The 24,390-nt window shown below is 46.6% G+C and overlaps 1 protein-coding gene across 2 annotated transcripts in view; it reads right to left on the bottom strand.

Annotated features, from left to right (window-relative positions):
* Positions 1 to 3,674: 3,674 nt before the first annotated feature.
* Positions 3,675 to 24,390, bottom strand: part of LOC135545462 (annexin A6-like) — a 35,825-nt gene continuing 15,109 nt past the window's right edge. The window contains exons 14-25 of one of the 2 annotated variants that reach the window (XM_064973091.1): positions 20,532 to 20,610; positions 19,701 to 19,782; positions 19,444 to 19,538; positions 18,901 to 19,014; positions 13,127 to 13,217; positions 12,346 to 12,425; positions 12,163 to 12,216; positions 11,986 to 12,079; positions 7,346 to 7,441; positions 7,117 to 7,175; positions 6,862 to 6,999; positions 3,675 to 4,547 (exon numbers count right to left, since the gene is read on the bottom strand). In XM_064973091.1, coding sequence (XP_064829163.1) covers positions 4,488 to 4,547; positions 6,862 to 6,999; positions 7,117 to 7,175; positions 7,346 to 7,441; positions 11,986 to 12,079; positions 12,163 to 12,216; positions 12,346 to 12,425; positions 13,127 to 13,217; positions 18,901 to 19,014; positions 19,444 to 19,538; positions 19,701 to 19,782; positions 20,532 to 20,610 — 1,042 coding nt within the window. In that variant the 3' untranslated portion in view covers positions 3,675 to 4,487. The remainder of the gene's footprint in view (positions 4,548 to 6,861; positions 7,000 to 7,116; positions 7,176 to 7,345; positions 7,442 to 11,985; positions 12,080 to 12,162; positions 12,217 to 12,345; positions 12,426 to 13,126; positions 13,218 to 18,900; positions 19,015 to 19,443; positions 19,539 to 19,700; positions 19,783 to 20,531; positions 20,611 to 24,390) is intronic. The other variant, XM_064973092.1, reaches the window with a different exon arrangement.

Below are 24,390 nucleotides of genomic sequence, written 5' to 3'. Positions count from 1 at the left end.
AGAGGCAGAGACTGGGAGAGGCAGAGAGTGGGAGAGGCAGCGAGTGGGAGAGGTAGAGAGTGGGAGAGGCAGAGAGTGGGAGAGGCAGAGAGTGGGAGAGGCAGAGAGTGGGAGAGGCAGCGAGTGGGAGAGGCAGAGAGTGGGAGAGGCAGAGAGTGGGAGAGGCAGAGAGTGGGAGAGGAAGAGAGTGGGGAGGCAGAGAGTGGGAGAGGCAGAGAGTGGGAGAGGTAGAGAGTGGGGAGGCAGAGAGTGGGAGAGGTAGAGAGTGGGAGTGGGAGAGGTAGAGAGTGGGAGAGGTAGAGAGTGGGAGAGGCAGAGAGTGGGAGAGGCAGAGTGGGAGAGGCAGAGAGTGGGAGAGGCAGAGAGTGGGAGAGGTAGAGAGTGGGAGAGGCAGCAAGTGGGAGAGGTAGAGAGTGAGAGAGGCAGAGAGTGGGAGAGGCAGAGAGTGGGAGGCAGAGAGTGGGAGAGGCAGAGTGGGAGAGAGAGTGGGAGGCAGAGGGAGTGGGAGAGGCAGAGTGGGAGAGGCAGAGAGGAGAGGCAGAGAGTGGGAGAGGCAGCGTGGGAGAGGCAGAGAGTGGGAGAGGCAGAGAGTGGGAGAGGCGAGTGGGAGAGTGGGTGGGAGAGGCAGAGAGTGGGAGAGGCAGAGAGTGGGAGAGGCAGAGAGTGGGAGAGGCAGAGAGTGGGAGAGGGGAGAGGCAGAGAGTGGGAGAGAGTGGGAGAGGGGAGAGGCAGCGAGTGGGAGAGGTAGAGAGTGAGAGAGGCAGAGAGTGGGAGAGGTAGTGGGAGAGGCAGAGAGTGGGAGAGGTGGGAGTGGGAGAGAGTGGGAGAGGTAGCGAGTGGGAGAGGCAGAGAGTGGGAGAGGCAGAGAGTGGGAGAGGCAGAGAGTGGGAGAGGCAGAGAGTGGGAGAGGCAGAGAGTGGGAGAGGTAGAGAGTGGGAGAGGCAGAGAGTGGGAGAGGCAGAGAGTGGGAGAGGCAGAGAGTGGGAGAGGTAGAGAGAGGCAGAGAGTGGGAGAGGCAGAGAGTGGGAGAGGCAGCGAGAGTGGGAGAGGCAGAGAGTGGGAGAGGTAGAGAGTGGGAGAGGCAGAGAGTGGGAGAGGTAGGGTGGGAGAGGCAGAGAGTGGGAGGCAGAGAGTGGGAGAGGCAGCGAGTGGGAGGTAGAGAGTGGGAGAGAGGCAGAGAGTGGGAGAGGCAGAGAGTGGGGTGGGAGAGGAGTGGGAGGGCAGAGAGTGGGAGGCAGAGAGGCAGAGGAGAGGCAGAGAGTGGGAGAGGCAGAGAGTGGGAGGCAGAGGGGGAGGGAGAGAGTGGGAGTGGGGAGGGAAGAGTGGGAGAGGCAGAGAGTGGGAGAGGCAGAGAGTGGGAGGTAGAGAGTGGGAGAGGCAGAGAGTGGGAGAGGAGTGGGAGGGCAGAGAGTGGGAGAGGCAGAGAGTGGGAGAGGTAGAGAGTGGGAGAGGCAGAGAGTGGGAGAGGCAGAGAGTGGGAGAGGCAGAGAGTGGGAGAGTGAGGGGAGAGGCAGAGTGGGAGAGGCAGAGAGTGGGAGAGGCAGAGAGTGGGAGAGGCAGAGAGTGGGAGAGGCAGAGAGTGGGAGAGGCAGAGAGTGGGAGAGGCAGAGAGTGGGAGAGGCAGAGAGTGGGAGAGGCAGAGAGGCAGAGTGGGAGAGGCAGAGTGGGAGAGGCAGAGAGTGGGAGAGGCAGAGTGGGAGAGGTAGAGAGAGTGGGGGAGGGCAGAGAGTGGGAGAGGCAGAGTGAGGCAGAGTGGGAGGGTAGAGAGTGGGAGAGGCAGAGAGTGGAGAGGCAGAGAGTGGGAGAGGCAGAGAGTGGGAGGGCAGAGAGTGGGAGAGGTGAGAGTGGGAGAGGCAGAGAGTGGGAGGCAGAGAGTGGGAGGAGGCAGCGAGTGGGAGAGGGAGAGAGAGGGAGAGGCAGAGAGTGGGAGAGGCGAGTGGGAGAGTGGGAGAGGCAGAGAGTGGGAGAGGTGCAGAGAGTGGGAGTGGGAGGGCAGCGAGTGGGAGAGGCAGAGAGTGGGAGAGGCAGAGAGTGGGAGAGGTAGCGTGGGAGAGGTAGAGAGTGGGAGAGGCAGCGAGTGGGAGAGGTAGAGAGTGGGAGAGGCAGCGAGTGGGAGAGGCAGAGAGTGGGAGAGGCAGAGAGTGGGAGAGGCAGAGAGTGGGAGAGGTAGAGAGTGGGAGAGGCAGAGAGTGGGAGAGGAAGAGAGTGGGAGAGGCAGAGAGAGTGAGAGAGGCAGAGAGTGGGAGAGGCAGAGAGTGGGAGGGCAGAGAGTGGGAGAGGCAGAGAGGCAGAGAGTGGGAGAGGCAGAGAGTGGGAGAGGTAGAGAGTGGGAGAGGTGGAGTGGGAGAGGCAGAGAGTGGGAGAGGCAGAGAGTGGGAGAGGTAGAGAGTGGGAGAGGCAGCGAGTGGGAGAGGCAGAGAGTGGGAGAGGCAGAGAGTGGGAGAGGAAGAGAGTGGGAGAGGTAGGAGTGGGAGAGGCAGAGAGTGGGAGAGGCAGAGAGTGGGAGAGGCAGAGAGGGAGAGGGAGAGGGGAGAGAGTGGGAGAGGCAGAGAGTGGGAGAGGTAGAGAGTGGGAGAGGTAGCGAGTGAATTATACAAAGTGCCGTATCCAAAGTAGTAGCCTATTCCGAATAGAGTACCATTTGCTATTCCCTAAATAGTGTACTACTTTTGGCCTGGACCCATAGGGCTCTGGTTAAAAGTAGTGCACTATGTGTAGGGAATAGGGTGCCATAGGGCTCTGGTTAAAAGTAGTGCACTATGTGTAGGGAATAGGGTGCCATAGGGCTCTTGTTAAAAGTAGTGCACTATGTAGGGAATAGGGTGCCATAGGGCTCTGGGTAAAAGTAATGCACTATGTAGGGAATAGGGTGCCATAGGGCTCTGGTTAAAAGTAGTGCACTATGTGTAGAGAATAGGGAGCCATTCAGGATGTAACCAGGGAGTTTCCTGATTCTATATCTCTGCCCAGTGTCACTCTGCCAATATCAATATTTAATCACTGAACGGTACCCAGAAGCTACCCAGGTAGCTAAACATAGTGAACCACTGACAAGGTCCAAATAGCATTCTATTCCCTATATAGTGCACTGCTTTTGACCAGGGCCCAATGGCACCCTATTCCCTATATAGTACACTGCTTTTGACCAGGGCCCAATGGCACCCTATTCCCTATATATTGCACAGCTTTTAACCAGGGCCCAATGGCACCCTATTCCCTATATATAGTGCACTACTTTTGACCAGGGCCCAATGGCACCCTATTCCCTATATATATTGCACTACTTTTGACCAGGGCCCAATGGCACCCTATTCCCTATATATAGTGCACTACTTTTGACCAGGGCCCATAGGTTTGTGGTCAAAAGCAGTGCACTGTATAAGGGTTACGGTGCCATTCTGGTAAGTAGAGATGTTGACACGGCCTTCACCCTGATCCTGCAGTATCTGCAGCACTGTCAAGAGGAAATCAACACAGGGCATTACCGTAACACGATCTCAGTCCAAATGAGTCATTACCCCGGTTCATTGGTGCATATTACACAGAAATGTGGACCTACGAGCAATTTCGTTGAAAATTTATTCAATGCAGTTTCCAAAATCGTGTGCATTTATACCAATATAGGTCATATCTTATCATTCAAATCTGTCTTCAAAAAAGCAATGCCAACAGAATACAGAATACGACACATTCCTTTTATTATCAGGACACAATGTAACGTTCCTAAAGCCATACAGTATTCATTGGATGGATGACCTATTGACCTATTGCATTGTAGAAGCGCCATACAAAACACTTCAAGCCCTCAATAGGTTGATAGACACATAGCCAAGCAGTTTCCTATCTCTCACTTTCAATGTTAAATACCACTAACACTACAGGGGTTCTGAAAAAAAAAGAAGAAAAAAAAAATTGACATTAAAAAGACTGACACAGAAGTGACAGCTATCTGACACAGAGGTGACAGCTGTCTGACACAGAGGTGACAGCTGTCTGACACAGAGGTGACAGCTATCTGACACAGAGGTGACAGCTGTCTGACACAGAAGTGACAGCTGTCTGACACAGAGGTGACAGCACAGAGCTCCAATGTTCCAATACTTTAAAAATGCATCATTAGTTATGGATAGGTGTAAGCATAGCAAGGTTATGAACATCACTTGAACCAATTTAGATCTGTGTTTACTTGAAGAAAGCTAGGAAAGAAGAAAGGAACAGAGACTCTGTGGGGAGGCTGTTGAGGTCATAGGTCACTTTGGCAGAGGAGTGGCAGCGGTGAGGGACAAACAGAGCAGACTGACTATCCCCACTGGGTTCAATGGGATGTATACACAGCACAGTTGACCGGTAGATTGACAGCTTCAGTTGGTGTTCTAGAGTTTTCCAGAAGCTCCACTGGTGTTCTGGAGCCTTCTGGAAGCCTGCTGGGTGGTTCTGGTTCTAGAGTGTTCTAGAGCCTTCTGGAAGCCTGCTGGGTGGTTCTGGTTCTAGTCTTGTCCTCCACACAGCATCAGCAGGGTCTTACGGTAGTCCCCTGTGGTATCACCCTGAGAGAGGAAGCAGCAGCTTTTTAGGAACTTACTAAAACAGACACCGTCCCAAATGGCAATATATAATAATAGGGGACCATTTGGGATGCATACAAATGTTTTTTTGTTTGTTGTTTTTTGTTTGAATTTGACTCCTTTTTCTCCCCAATTTCGTGGTATCCAATTGTTTAGTAGCTACTATCTTCTCTCATCACTACAACTCCCGTACGGGCTCGGGAGAGACGAAGGTTGAAAGTCATGCGTCCTCCGATACACAACCCAACCAGCCGCACTGCTTCTTAACACAGCGCTCATCCAACCCCGGAAGCCAGCCGCACCAATGTGTCAGAGGAAACACCGTGCACCTGGCTACCTTGGTTAGCGCGCACTGCGCCCGTCCCGCCACAGGAGTCGCTGGTGCGCGATGAGACAAGGACATCCCTACCGACCAAGCCCTCCCTAACCCGGACGACGCTAGGCCAATTGTGCGTCGCCCCACGGACCTCCCAGTCGCAGCCGGTTACGACAGAGCCTGGGCGCGAACCCAGAGTCTCTGGTGGCACAGCTGGTGCTGCATACAGGAGAGGAAGGAGTATTTAGGGTCTCTTTTACTGAGTGTTTATACAGTATATGTTATTATATACTATATTATATAATTAACCAATAAGGTCTGAGGGGGTGTGGTATATGGCCAATATACCACGGCTAAGGGCTGTTCTTAGACCCGACGAACCGTGGTATACGGTCTGATATACCACGGCTGTCAGCCAATCAGCATTCAGGGCTCGAACCACCCAGGTCATAATCTAAGTTATATAATATGTGATATAAACTGGCTTGTTTTTACTCTTATAATTACATTGGTAAACAGTTTATAACAGCAATAAGGCACCTCTGGGGGGTGTGGTATATTGGCCAATATACCACGGCTAAGGGCTGTATGCAGGTACTCCGCGTTGCGTCGTTTCTAAGAACAGCCCTTAGCCGTGGTATATTAGCCATATACCACACCCCCTCAGGCCTTATTGGTTAATTCTATCATATATTATATAGCTATATAAATGTTCTAAGTTATTCAGAGCGGGGTAATCAGTTAGGTATATGAACAGCTCCCACAGTAAAAGCATCGTCAACTCAATAATGTCACACAGACACATTAACACACAGTACATCACACAGACACACAGTACATCACACAGACACACAGTACACATCACACAGACACACAGTACATCACAGAGATACACACAGTACATCACAGATACACACAGTACATCACAGAGATACACACAGTACATCACAGAGATACACACAGTACATCACAGAGATACACACAGTACATCACAGAGACACACGCAGTACATCACAGAGATACACACAGTACATCACAGAGATACACACAGTACATCACAGAGATACACACAGTACATCACAGAGATACACACAGTACATCACAGAGACACACGCAGTACATCACAGAGACACACACAGTACATCACACAGACACACACAGTACATCACAGAGACACACACAGTACATCACAGAGACACACAGGGTTAGTGGACAGACACACAGGGTTAGTGGACAGACACACAGGGTTAGTGGACAGACACACAGGGTTAGTGGACAGACACACAGGGTTAGTGGACAGACACACAGGGTTAGTGGACAGACATTTATAGAAATCAAAGAAGTTATAACATGTCAGAATCTAAGTTCAAAATCTGTATTTACAGCACGTGACTTCACGACTCTTTCAACCAATCAGTATATCAATCCCCAACCATTCCATTATAGCTCTTATATCCTCCTCTGGTACATTGATGATATCATTGACATTATTTAAGGGTCACCCTCACCTGCAGAAGTTAGTACTGGTGAATATGTCCCAAATGGAACCCTACTCTAGGTTCTATATAGTGCACTACTTTCAACCCGGGCCCGTAGAGGAACAGGGTGCCATTCAGTACACAACCCTGGTCTTTTACATGTGAGAGTCAGTATAGACCTGTTATTGGGCACTTCCTGCCTCGACATCTTCCAGCCAATCACGGGTGTCGGCCTACAGAGAGGAAGTCAGGGGAAATTCCTAAACAGCTGTATGGCAGCCGCAGCCCCACAAGCTCCGCCCGACACAGGAAGCTATAGAGCACCGTTCCCCGTTCCACCCGTCTCGAACGGAAATAGGATGTGTAGCGGCACAGTTAGTGCAACAGAACACAGAACACACACACACACACACACCGAGGGTACAGGGGCATGTAAAGGGACATGCAAAGTGCAGTAGACAGTAGTAGTGTGTCACTCGACATGTAAAATATGAAAACTTACAACCATGGTTTCTACCTGGATGAATTCATGGAGAGAACAGTCGTGAGTCTCCTTGAACTCTTTGCGGATATTGAAAAGGTCGACTTCACTGCGTGAGACCATGATGCGGATCAGAGCCCTGTCGTCTGTGCCAATACACTGCAGAGAGAACAGAGATGTTTATACACATATACACTGATCAAAAATATATAAAATCCCCCCCCCCACACACACAAAAAAAAATCCCATTTGTAAAAGCATCAGAAATAGACCAACCTTCATGGCTTTGTACAGGCGCTCTGCAATGTAATGAGGCTGGTTCTTCACACTGCGAACTGCAACGAGAAAGAGAGATATGATAGGTCAAAAACAACAAAAAATAAATAAATATTACAATAGCCAAACGTGTAAAATGTAATTTTAATCAACAGCCTCAATGGCCTATACTCCACTCTGGAGTCAAGGGTCAAACTAAAGAAGCCATCCAATTAAAATGCCTTATTACCTATGCCATACATGGCCTGTTTCACGTCTCCAGACATCTCATTCTTGATGATCTGTTCAATGTCCTTATTGCTGCACCGAACAAACTCTTGGAACACTGAGAGAGAAAAAAAATCAAAATTACATGTCAATCATCGATTGTAAAAGCCAGACATCGAGGATTGTATGTCCAATAATGTGTCTATCGAATATTACATGAGTGATTAAACAGTGTTTCTCTGGTACCTCTCTGAGATGTGGTCAGTAGTGCTAACACAGTGTTTCTCTGGTATCTCTCCTGAGATGTGGTCAGTAGTGATTAAACAGTGTTTCTCTGGTACCTCTCTGAGATGTGGTCAGTAGTGATTAAACAGTGTTTCTCTGGTACCTCTCTGAGATGTGGTCAGTAGTGCTAACACAGTGTTTCTCTGGTACCTCTCTGAGATGTGGTCAGTAGTGCTAACACAGTGTTTCTCTGGTACCTCTCTGAGATGTGGTCTGTAGTGCTAACACAGTGTTTCTCTGGTACCTCTCTGAGATGTGGTCAGTAGTGCTAACACAGTGTTTCTCTGGTACCTCTCTGAGATGTGGTCAGTAGTGCTAACACAGTGTTTCTCTGGTACCTCTCTGAGATGTGGTCAGTAGTGCTAACACAGTGTTTCTCTGGTACCTCTCTGAGATGTGGTCAGTAGTGCTAACACAGTGTTTCTCTGGTACCTCTCTGAGATGTGGTCAGTAGTGCTAACACAGTGTTTCTCTGGTACCTCTCTGAGATGTGGTCAGTAGTGCTAACACAGTGTTTCTCTGTTTCTCTGTACCTCTCTGAGATGTGGTCAGTAGTGCTAACACAGTGTTTCTCTGGTACCTCTCTGAGATGTGGTCAGTAGTGCTAACACAGTGTTTCTCTGGTACCTCTCTGAGATGTGGTCAGTAGTGCTAACACAGTGTTTCTCTGGTACCTCTCTGAGATGTGGTCAGTAGTGCTAACACAGTGTTTCTCTGGTACCTCTCTGAGATGTGGTCAGTAGTGCTAACAGTGTTTCTCTGGTACCTCTCTGAGATGTGGTCAGTAGTGCTAACACAGTGTTTCTCTGGTACCTCTCTGAGATGTGGTCAGTAGTGCTAACACAGTGTTTCTCTGGTACCTCTCTGAGATGTGGTCAGTAGTGCTAACACAGTGTTTCTCTGGTACCTCTCTGAGATGTGGTCAGTAGTGCTAACACAGTGTTTCTCTGGTACCTCTCTGAGATGTGGTCAGTAGTGCTAACACAGTGTTTCTCTGGTACCTCTCTGAGATGTGGTCAGTAGTGATTAAACAGAGATGTGGTCAGTAGTGATTAAACAGTGTTTCTCTGGTACCTCTCTGAGATGTGGTCAGTAGTGCTAACACAGTGTTTCTCTGGTACCTCTCTGAGATGTGGTCAGTAGTGCTAACACAGTGTTTCTCTGGTACCTCTCTGAGATGTGGTCAGTAGTGCTAACAGTGTTTCTCTGGTACCTCTCTGAGATGTGGTCAGTAGTGATTAAACAGTGTTTCTCTGGTACCTCTCTGAGATGTGGTCAGTAGTGCTAACACAGTGTTTCTCTGGTACCTCTCTGAGATGTGGTCAGTAGTGCAACAGTGTTTCTCTGGTACCTCTCTGAGATGTGGTCAGTAGTGATAAACAGTGTTTCTCTCCTCTCTGAGATGTGGTCAGTAGTGCTAAACAGTGTTTCTCTGGTACCTCTCTGAGATGTGGTCAGTAGTGCTAAACAGTGTTTCTCTGGTACCTCTCTGAGATGTGGTCAGTAGTGATTAAACAGTGTTTCTCTGAGATGAGATGGTCAGTAGTGATTAAACAGTGTTTCTCTGGTACCTCTCTGAGATGTGGTCAGTAGTGCTAACACAGTGTTTCTCTGGTACCTCTCTGAGATGTGGTCAGTAGTGCTAACAGTGTTTCTCTGGTACCTCTCTGTGTTTCTGTTTCTCTGGTACCTCTCTGAGATGTGGTCAGTAGTGATTAAACAGTGTTTCTCTGGTACCTCTCTGAGATGTGGTCAGTAGTGCTAACACAGTGTTTCTCTGGTACCTCTCTGAGATGTGGTCAGTAGTGCTAACACAGTGTTTCTCTGGTACCTCTCTGAGATGTGGTCAGTAGTGATTAAACAGTGTTTCTCTGGTACCTCTCTGAGATGTGGTCAGTAGTGCTAACACAGTGTTTCTCTGGTACCTCTCTGAGATGTGGTCAGTAGTGCTAACACAGTGTTTCTCTGGTACCTCTCTGAGATGTGGTCAGTAGTGCTAAACAGTGTTTCTCTGGTACCTCTCTGAGATGTGGTCAGTAGTGCTAACACAGTGTTTCTCTGGTACCTCTCTGAGATGTGGTCAGTAGTGATTAAACAGTGTTTCTCTGGTACCTCTCTGAGATGTGGTCAGTAGTGATTAAACAGTGTTTCTCTGGTACCTCTCTGAGATGTGGTCAGTAGTGTGGTCAGTAGTGATTAAACAGTGTTTCTCTGGTACCTCTCTGAGATGTGGTCAGTAGTGATAACACAGTGTTTCTCTGGTACCTCTCTGAGATGTGGTCAGTAGTGCTAACACAGTGTTTCTCTGGTACCTCTCTGAGATGTGGTCAGTAGTGCTAACACAGTGTTTCTCTGGTACCTCTCTGAGATGTGGTCAGTAGTGATTAAACAGTGTTTCTCTGGTACCTGAGATGTGGTCACAGTGTTTCTCCTCTGAGATGTGGTCAGTAGTGATTAAACAGTGTTTCTCTGGTACCTCTCTGAGATGTGGTCAGTAGTGCTAACACAGTGTTTCTCTGGTACCTCTCTGAGATGTGGTCAGTAGTGCTAACACAGTGTTTCTCTGGTACCTCTCTGAGATGTGGTTAGTGATTAAACAGTGTTTCTCTGGTACCTCTCTGAGATGTGGTCAGTAGTGCTAACACAGTGTTTCTCTGGTACCTCTCTGAGATGTGGTCAGTAGTGATTAAACAGTGTTTCTCTGGTACCTCTCTGAGATGTGGTCAGTAGTGAAACAGTGTTTCTCTGGTAAGATGTGGTCAGTGTTTCTCTGGTACCTCTCTGAGATGTGGTCAGTAGTGCTAACACAGTGTTTCTCTGGTACCTCTCTGAGATGTGGTCAGTAGTGATTAAACAGTGTTTCTCTGGTACCTCTCTGAGATGTGGTCAGTAGTGCTAACACAGTGTTTCTCTGGTACCTCTCTGAGATGTGGTCAGTAGTGATTAAACAGTGTTTCTCTGGTACCTCTCTGAGATGTGGTCAGTAGTGATTGAACAGTGTTTCTAACCTCTCTGAGATGTGGTCAGTAGTGATTAAACAGTGTTTCTCTGGTACCTCTCTGAGATGTGGTCAGTAGTGATTAAACAGTGTTTCTCTGGTACCTCTCTGAGATGTGGTCAGTAGTGATTAAACAGTGTTTCTCTGGTAAGATGTGGTCAGTAGTGATTAAACAGTGTTTCTCTGGTACCTCTCTGAGATGTGGTCAGTAGTGATTGAACAGTGTTTCTCTGAGAGATGTGGTCAGTAGTGCTAACACAGTGTTTCTCTGGTACCTCTCTGAGATGTGGTCAGTAGTGATTAAACAGTGTTTCTCTGGTACCTCTCTGAGATGTGGTCAGTAGTGATTAAACAGTGTTTCTCTGGTACCTCTCTGAGATGTGGTCAGTAGTGCTAACACAGTGTTTCTCTGGTACCTCTCTGAGATGTGGTCAGTAGTGCTAACACAGTGTTTCTCTGGTACCTCTCTGAGATGTGGTCAGTAGTGATTAAACAGTGTTTCTCTGGATACAGTGTTTCTCTGGTACTCTCTGAGATGTGGTCAGTAGTGATTAAACAGTGTTTCTCTGGTACCTCTCTGAGATGTGGTCAGTAGTGCTAACACAGTGTTTCTCTGGTACCTCTCTGAGATGTGGTCAGTAGTGCTAACACAGTGTTTCTCTGGTACCTCTCTGAGATGTGGTCAGTAGTGATTAAACAGTGTTTCTCTGGTACCTCTCTGAGATGTGGTCAGTAGTGCTAACACAGTGTTTCTCTGGTACCTCTCTGAGATGTGGTCAGTAGTGATTAAACAGTGTTTCTCTGGTACCTCTCTGAGATGTGGTCAGTAGTGCTAAACAGTGTTTCTCTGGTACCTCTCTGAGATGTGGTCAGTAGTGCTAACACAGTGTTTCTCTGGTACCTCTCTGAGATGTGGTCAGTAGTGCTAAACAGTGTTTCTCTGGTATTCTGAGATGTGGTCAGTAGTGATTAAACAGTGTTTCTCTGGTACCTCTCTGAGATGTGGTCAGTAGTGATTAAACAGTGTTTCTCTGGTACCTCTCTGAGATGTGGTCAGTAGTGCTTAAACAGTGTTTCTCTGGTACCTCTCTGAGATGTGGTCAGTAGTGTGGTCAGTAGTGATTAAACAGTGTTTCTCTGGTACCTCTCTGAGATGTGGTCAGTAGTGCTAACACAGTGTTTCTCTGGTACCTCTCTGAGATGTGGTCAGTAGTGCTAACACAGTGTTTCTCTGGTACCTCTCTGAGATGTGGTCAGTAGTGCTAACACAGTGTTTCTCTGGTACCTCTCTGAGATGTGGTCAGTAGTGCTAACACAGTGTTCATCTGGTACCTCTCTGAGATGTGGTCAGTAGTGCTAACACAGTGTTTCTCTGGTACCTCTCCTGAGATGTGGGAAGCTCCTGGTACAGAGGATACTCATGAACTTAATCTCCATGTCGTCAGAGTCTTCGTTACAGGCATCGGCCAGTTCCTGAAAAGAGCATCAACACTATTCCACAATAAACCCCATTGAAAAATCGAACAAGCGAGAGTCATGTTGCATGATGTACTCACCTGGGCGTCCACCAATGCTCTGTCCCAGTCGGCTGGACCCTGCTCTCTCGCCCCCTGGGGGGGGAGAGCACGACGGGTATTGTTATATAGAATAGACTTCACTCATTCCTATAGAATTATACGGACGGCCCGTATTATGTCCCTTTGTTTTGTAGATGTACAGTACGAGGGGATGAACGTTACCTGCACCAGCGACGTGAGGATCTGACTGAAGCGCCCAGAGGTGTCTGACTGGATAGCTTCCTCCATGCTCTTCTTATAGCCTGCAAGACATCAGACCGAGGTTAATACAAGGCTGTCATTCATGCATCATAGGTGTTTATAGCTACAATAACTGTTAATGCTTCAGTGTGTTATGGTTTATAGGGTAGCCGGGTAGCAGCAGGGTAGCCTAGTGGTTAGAGCGTTCGACTAGTAACCGGAAGGTTGCAAGTTCAAACCCCCGAACTGACAAGGTACAAATCTGTCGATCTGCCCCTGAACAGGCAGTTAACCCACTGTTCCTTGAAAATAAGAATTTGTTCTTAACTGACTTGCCAAGTTAAATAAAGGTAAAAAAAAAAATAGTAACAGCTACTAGAACAACTGGCTCCCCCTAAAGGCAACAATAGGTACCACAGGTCAAAGAGCAAGTCAAATTGTATTAGTTGTGTACACATATTACGCAGATGTTATCGCAGGTGCAGAGAAATGCTGATGTTTCTAGCTCCAACAGTGCAGTATTACTTAACAATATAAAAAAAATAAAAAAAAAATAAAGAAATTTCAGAACGAGCGATGTCAGAGTCCACAATACAAATATCATGGTACCAATAATTGCTATATGCATATATAGTACCAGTTAAAAGTTTGGACACACCTACTCATTCAAGGATTTTTCTTTATTTTTACTATTTTCTACATTGTAGAATAATAGTGGTCAGTAGTGATTATATATTTTTTTAAAGGGCGCTATAAGCCTCACCATCCTCGTAGGCAGCGTTCATGGCGTGGATCTCCTCGTTGCTCCTGGTTACCAGGATCTCAATCAGAGCATGTTCATCTGTCCCCGCCCCCTGGAAAAATATTGAAACAGTTTGTGTGACTCCCAGAATAGGAAACGGGTGTTGTCATTCTGGTTTGTTTGAGCAGCCAACATCAAATCCATTGCATGTCTTCTAAATGCTGAGATTTCTCTTGTAGAATCTTTGGCTTTAGTCAACATGGAAACGCCTAGTCTCTCTCTCTCTCTCTCTCTCTCTCTCTCTCTCTCTCTCTCTCTCTCTCTCTCTCTCTCTCTCTCTCTCTCTCTCTCTCTCTCTCTCTCTCTCTCTCTCTCTCTCTCTCTCTCTCTCTCTCTCTCTCTCTCTCTCTCTCTCTCTCTCTCTCTCTCTCTCTCTCTCTCTCTCTCTCTCTCTCTCTCTCTCTCTCTCTCTCTCTCTCTCTCTCTCTCTCTCTCTCTCTCTCTCTCTCTCTCTCTCTCTCTCTCTCTCTCTCTCTCTCTCTCTCTCTCTCTCTCTCTCTCTCTCTCTCTCTCTCTCTCTCTCTCTCTCTCTCTCTCTCTCTCTCTCTCTCTCTCTCTCACTGTGCTGTCAAAACGCTTTTGCTTTATAGTTCTTCATATCTGTCTCACACATCAATCCACCCACTGGAGAAAAAACCCGTAGGCTGTCCTTTGTCTGTGGAACATACTAAATCTGTATCACACAGAACAGAAGATGTTATCTCATACTAAGACCTGTCTACTAGATATGTATCATACAGAGAGATCCTTCACAAACATTCAGAGTGTAAATACATTTCTACATATTACAGTGCATTCAGAAATGTTACCGTTTTTTTTCTTCAACAATCGACATACAATACCCAATAATGACGAAATAAAGACATACATTTTTCTGCGTTGTTCTGAACTTTTTTTTGTACATAATGTTGCTGCTAACGCGTCTTATGACCGAAAAGAGCCTCTGGACATTGGAACTGCGATTCCTTAAACTCAAACTGGACAAAGAGTTCTTCTTCAATGAGCCGGACGGTAGAGATATAACACCCCCGACCAGGCCCAGATACCCAATGAGCAGGACGGTAGAGATATAACACCTCCGACCAGGCCCAGATACCCAATGAGCCGGACGGTAGAGATATAACACCCCCGACCAGGCCCAGATCCCCAATGAGCCGGACGGTAGAGATATAACACCCCCGACCAGGCCCAGATACCCAATGAGCCGGACGGTAGAGATATAACACCCCCGACCAGGCCCAGATCCCCAATGAGCCGGACGGTAGAGATATAACACCCCCGACCAGGCCCAGATACCCAATGAGCCGGACGGTAGAGATATAACACCCCGACCAGGCCCAGATACCCAATGAGCCGGACGGTAGAGGTATAACACCCCCGACCAGGCCCAGATCCCCAATGAGCCGGACGGTAGAGATATAACACCCCCGACCAGGCCCAGATACCCAATGAGCCGGACGGTAGAGGTATAACACCCCCGACCAGGCCCAGATACCCAATGAGCCGGACGGTAGAGATATAACACCCCCGACCAGGCCCAGATACCCAATGAGCCGGACGGTAGAGATATAACACCCCCGACCAGGCCCAGATACCCAATGAGCCGGACGGTAGAGGTATAACACCCCCGACCAGGCCCAGATACCCAATGAGCCGGACGGTAGAGATATAACACCCCCGACCAGGCCCAGATACCCGTTATTCGCTGGAGAAGGAAACGGAGACTTAGTGGAAAGAGATCAGGGTGCCTTGTAAGCATCAGGTGATGAGTGTCAAACTGCCTTTGCCTTCCATCCTGCTAGCTCACGTTCAATCGCTGGAAAATAAATGGGACGAACTGAAAGCACGTTTATTCTACCAAAGGGACATTAAAAACTATATCTTATGTTTCACAGAGTCGTGGCTGAACGACGGCATACACTCGGTTATACACTCTATCGGCAGGATAGAACAGCAGCCTCTGGTAAGACACAGGGGCCTATGCATTTATGTAAACAGCAGCTGGTGCACGATATCTAAGGAAGTCTCAAAGTTTTCGTCGCCTGAGGTAGAGTATCTCATGATAAGCTGTAGACCACACTATCTAACTAGAGAGTTTTCATCTGTATTTTTCGTAGCTGTCTACATACCACCTCAGACCGAGGCTGGCACTAAAACCTCACTCAATGAGCTGCATACCGCCATAAGCAAAAAGGAAAACGCTCATCCAGAGGCGGCGCTCCTAGTGTCCGGGGACTTTAATGCAGGGAAACTTAAATCAGTTTTACCTAATTTCTATCAGCATGTTAAAAGTGCAACCATATGGAAAACATTCTAGACCACCTTTCCTCCACACACAGAGCTCTCCCTCGCCCTCCATTTGGCAAATCATGAAAAATGAACATAATTCTATCCTCCCGATTCCAAGCTAAAATTAAAGCTGGAAGCACCAGTGACTCGGTCTATAAAAAAGTGGTCAGATGAAGCAGATGCTAAACTACAGGAGTGTTTTGCTGTCACAGACTGGAATATGTTCTGGGATTCTTCCGATGGCATTGAGGAGTACACCACATAAGTCACTGGCTTTATCAATAAGTGCATTGAGGACGTCGTCCCCACAGTGACTGTACGTACATACCCCAACCAGAAGCCATGAATTACAGGCAACATTCGCACTGAGCGAAAGGGTATAGCTGCCGCTTACAAGGAGCAGGTCTCTAACCCGGAAGCTTATAAGAAATCCCTCTATGCCTTCCAACAAACCATCAAACAGGTAAAGCGTCAATACAGGACTAAGATGGAATCGTGCTACAACGGCTCCGACACATGTTGGATGTGGCAGGGCCACAGTAACACTGAAACATGCATGACAGCATTAGCTGTTCTGGATGACTGTGTGATCACTCTCTCCGCAACCAATGTGAGTAAGACCTTTAAACAGGTCAACGCAGGGCCAGACGGATTACCAGGACGTGTACTCTGAGCATGCGCTGACCAACTGGCAAGTGTCTTCACTGACATTTTTAACCTCTCCCTGTCCGAGTCTGTAATACCAACATGTTTCAAGCTGACCATCATAGTCTCTGTGCCCAAGAACACTAAGGTAACCTGCCTAAATGACTAGCAATCTGTAGCACACGTCTGTAGCCATGAAGCGCTTTGAAAGGCTGGTCATGGCTCACATTAACACCATTGTCCCAGAAACCCTAGACCCATTCCAATTTGCAAACCGCACCAATAGATCCACAGATTATGTAATCTCTATTGCACTCCACACTGCCCTTTCCCAGCTGGACAAAAGGATCACCTATGTGAGAATGCTATTTGTTGACTACAGCTCAGTGTTCATCACCATAGTGCCCTCAAAGCTCATCAATAAGCTAAGGACCCTGGGACTAAACACCTCCCTCTACAACTGGATCCTGGACTTCCTGACTACAGGAAAAGGAGGACCGAGCCACGCCCCCATTGTCATCGATGGGGCTGTAGTGGAGCAGGTTTAGAGCTTCAAGTTCATTGGCGTCCACATCACCAACAAACTAACATGGTCCAAGCACACCAAGACAGCCGTGAAGAGCGCATGACAAAACCTATTTCCCCTCAGGAGAATGAAAAGATTTGGCATGGGTCCTGAGATCCTCAAAAGGTTCTACAGCTGCACCCCTGAGAGCATCCTGACGGGTGGCATCCCTGCCTGGTATGGCTATTGCTCGGCCTCCGACAGCAAGGCACTACAGAGGGTTGTGCGTTCGACCCAGTACATCACCGGGACCAAGTTTCCTGCCATCCAGGACCTCTATACCAGCCAGTGTCAGAGGAAGGCCCTAAAAATGGTCAAAGACTCCAGCCACCCTAGTCATAGACTGTTCTCTCTGCTACCGTGCGGTACCGGAGCACCAAGTCTAAGTCCAAGAGGCTCCTAAATATCTTCTACCCCAAAGCCATAAGACTCCTGAACATCAAGTCAAATGGCTACCCACACTATTTGCATTGCCCCCCCCTGCTCTGGAACACTGATGCTACTCTCTGTTATTATCTATGCATAGCCACTTTAATAACTCTACCTACATGTACATATTACCTCAATTACCTCAACTAAACGGTGCCCCCACACATTGACTCTGTACCGGTACCCCCTGTATATAGACCTGCTATTGTTATTTACTTATTTATTTGCTCTTTAATTTTAATTATTTGTTATTCTTATCTCATTTTTTTTTGGGGGGGGGGGGTATTTTCTTAAAATTGTTGGTTCAGCAAGAATTTCACTGTAAGGTCTAAACCTATTGTATTCGGCGCATGTGACAAATACAACTTGATTTGATTCTTTGAAATGATTGTCAAAAAGAGAAATACCGTATTTACATAAGTATTCAGACCCTTTGCTATGAGACTTGAAATTGAGCTCAGGTGCATCCTGCATCCATTGATCATCCTTGAGATGTTTCTACAACTTGATTGGAGTCCACCTGTGCTAAATTCAATTGATTGGACATGATTTGGAAAGGCACACACCTGTCTATATAAGGTCCCATAGTTGACAGTGCATGTCAGAGCAAAAACAAAGCCATAAGGTCAAAGGAATTGTCCGTAGAGCTCCGAGATAGGATTGTGTCGAGGCACAGATCTGGGGAAGGGTACCAAAAAATGTCTGCAGCGTTGAAGGTGCCCAAGAACACATTGGCCTTCATCATGGAACCACCAAGACTCTTCCTAGAGCTGGACGCCCGGCCAAACTGAGCAATCAGGGTAGAAGGGCCTTGGTCAGGGAGGTGACCAAGAACCCGATGGTCACACTGACAGAGCTCCAGAGTTCCTCTGTGGAGATGGGAGAACCATCAAGAAGGACATTCATCTCTGCAGCATTCCAACAATCAGGCCTTTATGGTAGAGTGGTTAGATGGAAGCCACTCCTCAGTAAAAGGCTCATGACAGCCCGCTTGGAGTTTGCAAATGGCACCTAAAGACTCTCAGACGATGAAAAACAAGATTCTCTGGTCTGATGTAACCAAGATTGAATTATTTGGCCTGAATTCCAAGTGTCACGTCTGGAGTAAACCTGGCACCATCCATACGGTGAAGCATAGTGGTGGCAGCATTATGCTGTGGGGATGTTTTTCATCGGCGGGGACTGAGAGACGAGTCCTGGCCGAGGGAAAGATGAACGACGTAAAGTACAGAGAGATTCTTGATGAAAACCTGCTCCAGAGCGCTCAGGGCCTCAGACTGGGGAGATGGTTCATCTTCCAACCTGACAACGACCCTAGACAACGCAGGTGTGGCTTTGGGTCTCTGAATGTCCTTGAGTAGCCAACCAGAGCTCAGACTACATCCCGATCGAACATCTCTGGAGAGATCAGGAAATAGCTTTGCAGTGTCGCTCCCCATCGAACCTGGCAGAGCTTGAGAGGATCTGCAGAGAAGAATGGGAGAAACTCCCCAAATACATTTGTGCCAAGCTTGTGCCAAGAAGACTTGAGGCTGTAATCACTGCCAAAGGTGCTTCAACAAAGTACTGAGTAAAGGGTTTGAATACTTACGTAAATGTGATATTTCAGTTGTTTTTTAAAATATACATTTGCAAACGTTTCTTAAAATCTGTTTTTGCCTTTTTCATAATTGGGTATTGTGTGTATATTGAAGTAAGTTCATACATTTTAGAATAAGGCTGTAACATAAGAAAATGTGAAAAAAGTAATTGTGTCTGAATCCTTTACGAATGCGCTGTAGATACACTGACCACCATCTCCTCCTACCTCCATCGCTTTCCTCATCATCTTGGCGTCAAACTCAGCGGGCGTCAGCATCAGGCCGATAATCAGCCTCTCCAGGTTCTTAGAGAGCTCAGACTTCAGATCCTTCATCAGGTCCTATAGGAGAGGTCATAGTTAACACCCAGAACAGATGACAGGGGAGGCAGAGTAGCCTAGTGGTTAGAGCGTTGGACTAGCAGCTGAAAGTGTTGCAAGTTCAAATCCCCGAGCTGACAAGGTAAACATCTGTTGTTCTGCCCCTGAACAGGCAGTTAACCCACTGTTCCCAGGCTGTCATTGAAAATAAGATTTTTTCTTAACTTACTTTCCTAGTTAATTATAGGTCATATAAATAAAAAATTATCATCTGATCCTGTGTACATCTGTAGCCCATGTGTGGAACTACTGGCACAAAATGGCTGCTGTGCATCACCCACTCACTGGAATGATGTCATCACATTCCAGCAAACAGAGTTTTGGAAGCGGTGGGTTTCACAGTACAACGTAAAGCGCTACTATGTGAGTGTTGGGGGATGTCCGTCTTACCCTGCCGAGGATGGACTTAAAGGCCTGTCTGATCTCCTGTCTCTGCTCGTTGCTCCTGTTAGCCACAATGTCAATGATGACATCTTCATCTGTGCCTGAAGACATGGCACAAACTATGGTTATAAATACCTGTTTTATCAAACACTTCCATATATCTGTTTCATACAATATCACATGATGTATGAACCAGTTACAACAACAGCGTCATGAACACGGTTAGAGTGAAGGTGATGTGTTTTCCATGGCAGCCAATGTACCAAAGCCTTTCATGGCTTTCCTCAGGTTCTGAGCATCTTCAGCCGGGTCGAAATCACTGGCAGGACGGATGGTTGGTCTGAGCTGAAGAAGAGAGGATGATGAGACAGGGGGCAGGGGACAAATCAGATATAGTAAACACACACACACACACACACACGTATAGTAAAGGCAAAGCCATTATTGCATAATCCTCCTTCTGAAATGTCAACACTTCAAAGGGTCAGAGCAGCAAGCATGCACAGGTCAACACGGGGTGAGGGGCCACAGCAAGGGAGGAGATGGTTGAGTTATCACCGCGGGGTGAGGGGCCACAGCAAGGGAGGAGATGGTTGAGTTATCACCACGGGGTGAGGGGCCACAGCAAGGGAGGAGATGGTTGAGTTATCACCGCGGGGTGAGGGGCCACAGCAAGGGAGGAGATGGTTGAGTTATCACCACGGGGTGAGGGGCCACAGCAAGGGAGGAGATGGTTGAGTTATCACCGCGGGGTGAGGGTCCACAGCAAGGGAGGAGATGGTTGAGTTATCACCACGGGGTGAGGGGCCACAGCAAGGGAAGAGATGATAGAGTTATCAACACGGATTGAGGGGCCACAGCAAGGGAAGAGATCCTTGTAAAGGTATTGAGATGCATGGCAGAGCCAGAAAAAACATGCAATCTATACTATGTGCAACGCTGAAATGACACCCTACACAGTGTACTATTTTTGAGGGCCAAAATGGCACAACGGTTGTGTCCCAAATGTGACCCTATACAGTGCACTACTTTTGACCAGAGTCCACTAGTTCACTAAATAGGGCCATTTGGGATGTGTGAGCATAGGGCCAAACCTGGATTTTTGTCATGGCGCTGGTTTCCCACATCTTGTAGGCCAGCTGAGCAGCCTCTGGGAAGAACTCTCCTGCAAGGCTGCAAGGACCAATTATAGACTAATGAGTCAAGGAGTAATGAACAGACTGAATCAGAAAAACAGGCAGTGGTTTTTAAGCCAATCTGGGCTGATGCAAAACCCTTTAATAATAAAAATGTATCTAATCAAATCTAATCATGAGTCAACTCTACACCCCTCCCACAACAACACTACAGAGCTAACCCGGACCCCCCCACAACAAAACCACAGAGCTACCCCCCCCCCCCTCACACACACATGAAGAGGGTAAAATAATACACATATGGTTAATTTCCTAGATAAGATATGCTATTCTGAGATCTGACATGTTCCACACGACATCATGTTCTCTCGACAACTCTGTTTTCTCTCCTAATAATACTTCCTTAAAGTAACTGTGTCGTTCTACGTAAAGAGTACCTTCTGCGTGCCTTTGATATTTTAAGTAGAAATTGTGCACCAATATTGATTTAAAAAAAAAAAGCCTGTTATATTAATTGAGGTGCTCTTTAATATAGACCACATTGAGAGTTCAATAAATCTGATTTATTTACATGAAAAAAGGCTTGCAACAGTTACAAATCCTAAGATAATGATTTATTTATTAAATCAGTTTAAATAAATACTTTTATATATATATATATATACTGTATATACAGTGGGGAGAACAAGTATTTGATACACTGCCGATTTTGCAGGTTTTCCTACTTACAAAGCATGTAGAGGTCTGTAATTTGCATGTAATTTGCATTTTATTGCATGACATAAGTGTGTGCAAACCTGGTCAAGAACTACAGGAAACATATGATCTCTGTAATTGCAAACAAAGGTTACTGTACCAAATATTACGTTCTGCTTTTCTGACGGATCAAATACGAATATCATTCAATAATATGCTAATTAATTACCTAAAAATCATACAATGTGATTTTCTGGATTTTTGTTTTAGATTCCGTCTCTCACAGTTGAAGTGTACCTATGATAAAACATTACAGACCTCTACATGCTTTGTAAGTAGGAAAACCTGCAAAATCAGCAGTGTATCAAATACTTGTTCTCCCCACTGTATATATATATGTCCCTCATTTTAAGGTCAACCCTGTCATGTGAACTGAACTCTAGTTTTGTTTAACTATTGCTTTATAATTTTATTTTCTAAAGAATAATAAAACAATAATAACTATGAATAATCAATTCATAGTGTAAAAGAATGTGAGCTGGGTTGTACTCTTTCTGGACATTTCCTGGTGTTTTGTGGTGACAAAAAACTGAGTGGGTCAAGCATTACACGTCAACCCTGTTACCCATAAATAGGAAGGAAATGGGGAATACCGTATTCAGTTGCACAAGTGAATGCATTCAAACTAAATGTGTCTTCCTCATTTTCCTCTGACTCAGAGAGGTGCATGGGGCTGCCTTAAAATCCATGTCCACGTCATCGTTGCCCGACTACAACTATTTTAGCAAGAAGAAAAATGCGTGTGAAGCTTGCATTGCCACTCCCTGTTGCACACAGCAAGCTTCCATTTCCCCTATCGCAATGGGGTTTATGGCTGTTTTAACCCCTTAGAGTTGATTATCGCACGGGTATGCCAATCTAAGTTAAATAACCAAAGAATCCCCATCAAAATCCTTCAGTTTAAACTAGAGATATTATTGGATTCGTCTCAAGCAACCTCATCTGCATATATTGCACTTCTGCATCTGCGGTGGAAGGTGGCAGAGCTAGAGTGGTGTTTGTCAGAACATGAGACGTCCCGAAAATTGGTCTTGTCGCGTAAATGTCCGTAGCGTCCAGAAGGTGTGAACTACAAACTATTATGACAACTATATGGAAAGATGAGCCTCTCGCGAAGGTGTTTTCCGTTTTGCTCTACGACCCCCACAAGTGTCAGGAGACATCAGGTTCTTGGTGACCTCCAACGCCCTTCGCCCCCCGATTGTCCTTCTGGAAGGCTCTCCCATCTTCACAGAGGAACTCTGGAGCTCTGTCAGAGTAACCATCAGGTTCTTGGTGACCTCCCTGACCAAGGCCCTTCTCCCCCGATTGTCCTTCTGGAAGGCTCTCCCATCTTCACAGAGGAACTCTGGAGCTCTGTCAGAGTAACCATCAGGTTCTTGGTCACCTCCAATGCCCTTCTCCCCCAGATTGTCCTTCTGGAAGGCTCTCCCATCTTCACAGAGGAACTCTGGAGCTCTGTCAGAGTAACCATCAGGTTCTTGGTGACCTCCCTGACCAAGGCCCTTCTCCCCCGATTGTCCTTCTGGAAGGCTCTCCCATCTTCACAGAGGAACTCTGGAGCTCTGTCAGAGTAACCATCAGGTTCTTGGTCACCTCCAACGCCCTTCTCCCCCAGATTGTCCTTCTGGAAGGCTCTCCCATCTTCACAGAGGAACTCTGGAGCTCTGTCAGAGTAACCATCAGGTTCTTGGTGACCTCCCTGACCAAGGCCCTTCTCCCCCGATTGTCCTTCTGGAAGGCTCTCCCATCTTCACAGAGGAACTCTGGAGCTCTGTCAGAGTAACCATCAGGTTCTTGGTCACCTCCAACGCCCTTCTCCCCCGACTGCTCAGTTTGGCCGGGCAGCCTGCTCTCGGAAGAGTCTTGGTGGTTCCAAACTTCTTCTATTTAAGAACGATGGAGGCCACTGTGTTCTTGGGGACCTTCAACGCTGCAGAAATGTTTCGGTACCCTTCCCCAGATCTGTGCCGCGACACAATCCTATCATATACGGACAATTCCTTCAACTTCATGGTTTGTTTTTTGCTCTGACATGCACTGCCAACTGTGGGACCTTATATAGACAGGTGTGTGCCTTTCCAAATCATGTCCAATCAATTGAATTTACCACATGTGGACTCCAATCAAGTTGTAGAAACATCTCAAGGATCATCAATGGAAACAGCATGCACCTGAGCTCCATTTTGAGTATCATAGCCTGAATACTTATGTAAATAAGGTATTTCTAAAAACCAGTTTTCACTTTGTCATAATGGGGTATTGTGATGTCATTATGGGGTATTGTGATGTCATTATGGGGTATTGTGATGTCATTATGGGGTATTGTGGTGTCATTATGGGGTATTGTGGTGTCATTATGGGGTATTGTGTGTAGATTGATGAGGAAAAATTATAATTTAATCAATTTTAGAATAAGGCTGTAACGTAACAACATTTTGAAAAAGAGAAGGGGTCTGAATACTTTCCGAATGCACTGTATATAGCATAGACACTTCAGAACCTTGTTTTTATGATTTATTTTCTGACTGTCCTTTTTGACATTTCTGAATGTGTTATTCAATGCGTTTCTAAGGCCAAAATTGTTATTTTATCAAATAACCTCTTTTTTTTTTTAAATGTTGATACCTAAAGGGGTCATACAATTCAAAATCAAATAGCAAAATTATCCACAGTATGACCATCTTAGTATGACCACAACATTGATATCATGACCATAATTCCTTATGTCAGCTTTGCACTCCCCCGCCCTTTACACTATAAGCAGACTCTGTTCTTACCCTTCAGGCTTGCCTGTTGAGATATATGAATATATATATATATGAACAGTATTTCTCCTCTGACTCATTCCTGAACTATGACCACATGTCATTCTAAATTCTCTCACTTTTTAGGGAAGCTTTGGGTTTCGGCTCCTTGGCTTAATGTTTTCTCAGAAAAAGGCATTGTCGAATCTGCCAACTGTGGATAAACTGAGATGGTGCAATGTCACCCCCAAGCGGTGAAAATGAACTACTAAAAAAAATACAGTGATGATGAGCTCCATCAATCAGCAGTAACT

The sequence above is a fragment of the Oncorhynchus masou genome, chromosome 9, assembly GCF_036934945.1.
Source record: "Oncorhynchus masou masou isolate Uvic2021 chromosome 9, UVic_Omas_1.1, whole genome shotgun sequence".
Taxonomy (NCBI): Eukaryota; Metazoa; Chordata; class Actinopteri; order Salmoniformes; family Salmonidae; genus Oncorhynchus; species Oncorhynchus masou.
This window is presented reverse-complemented; position numbering and strand designations above follow the sequence as displayed.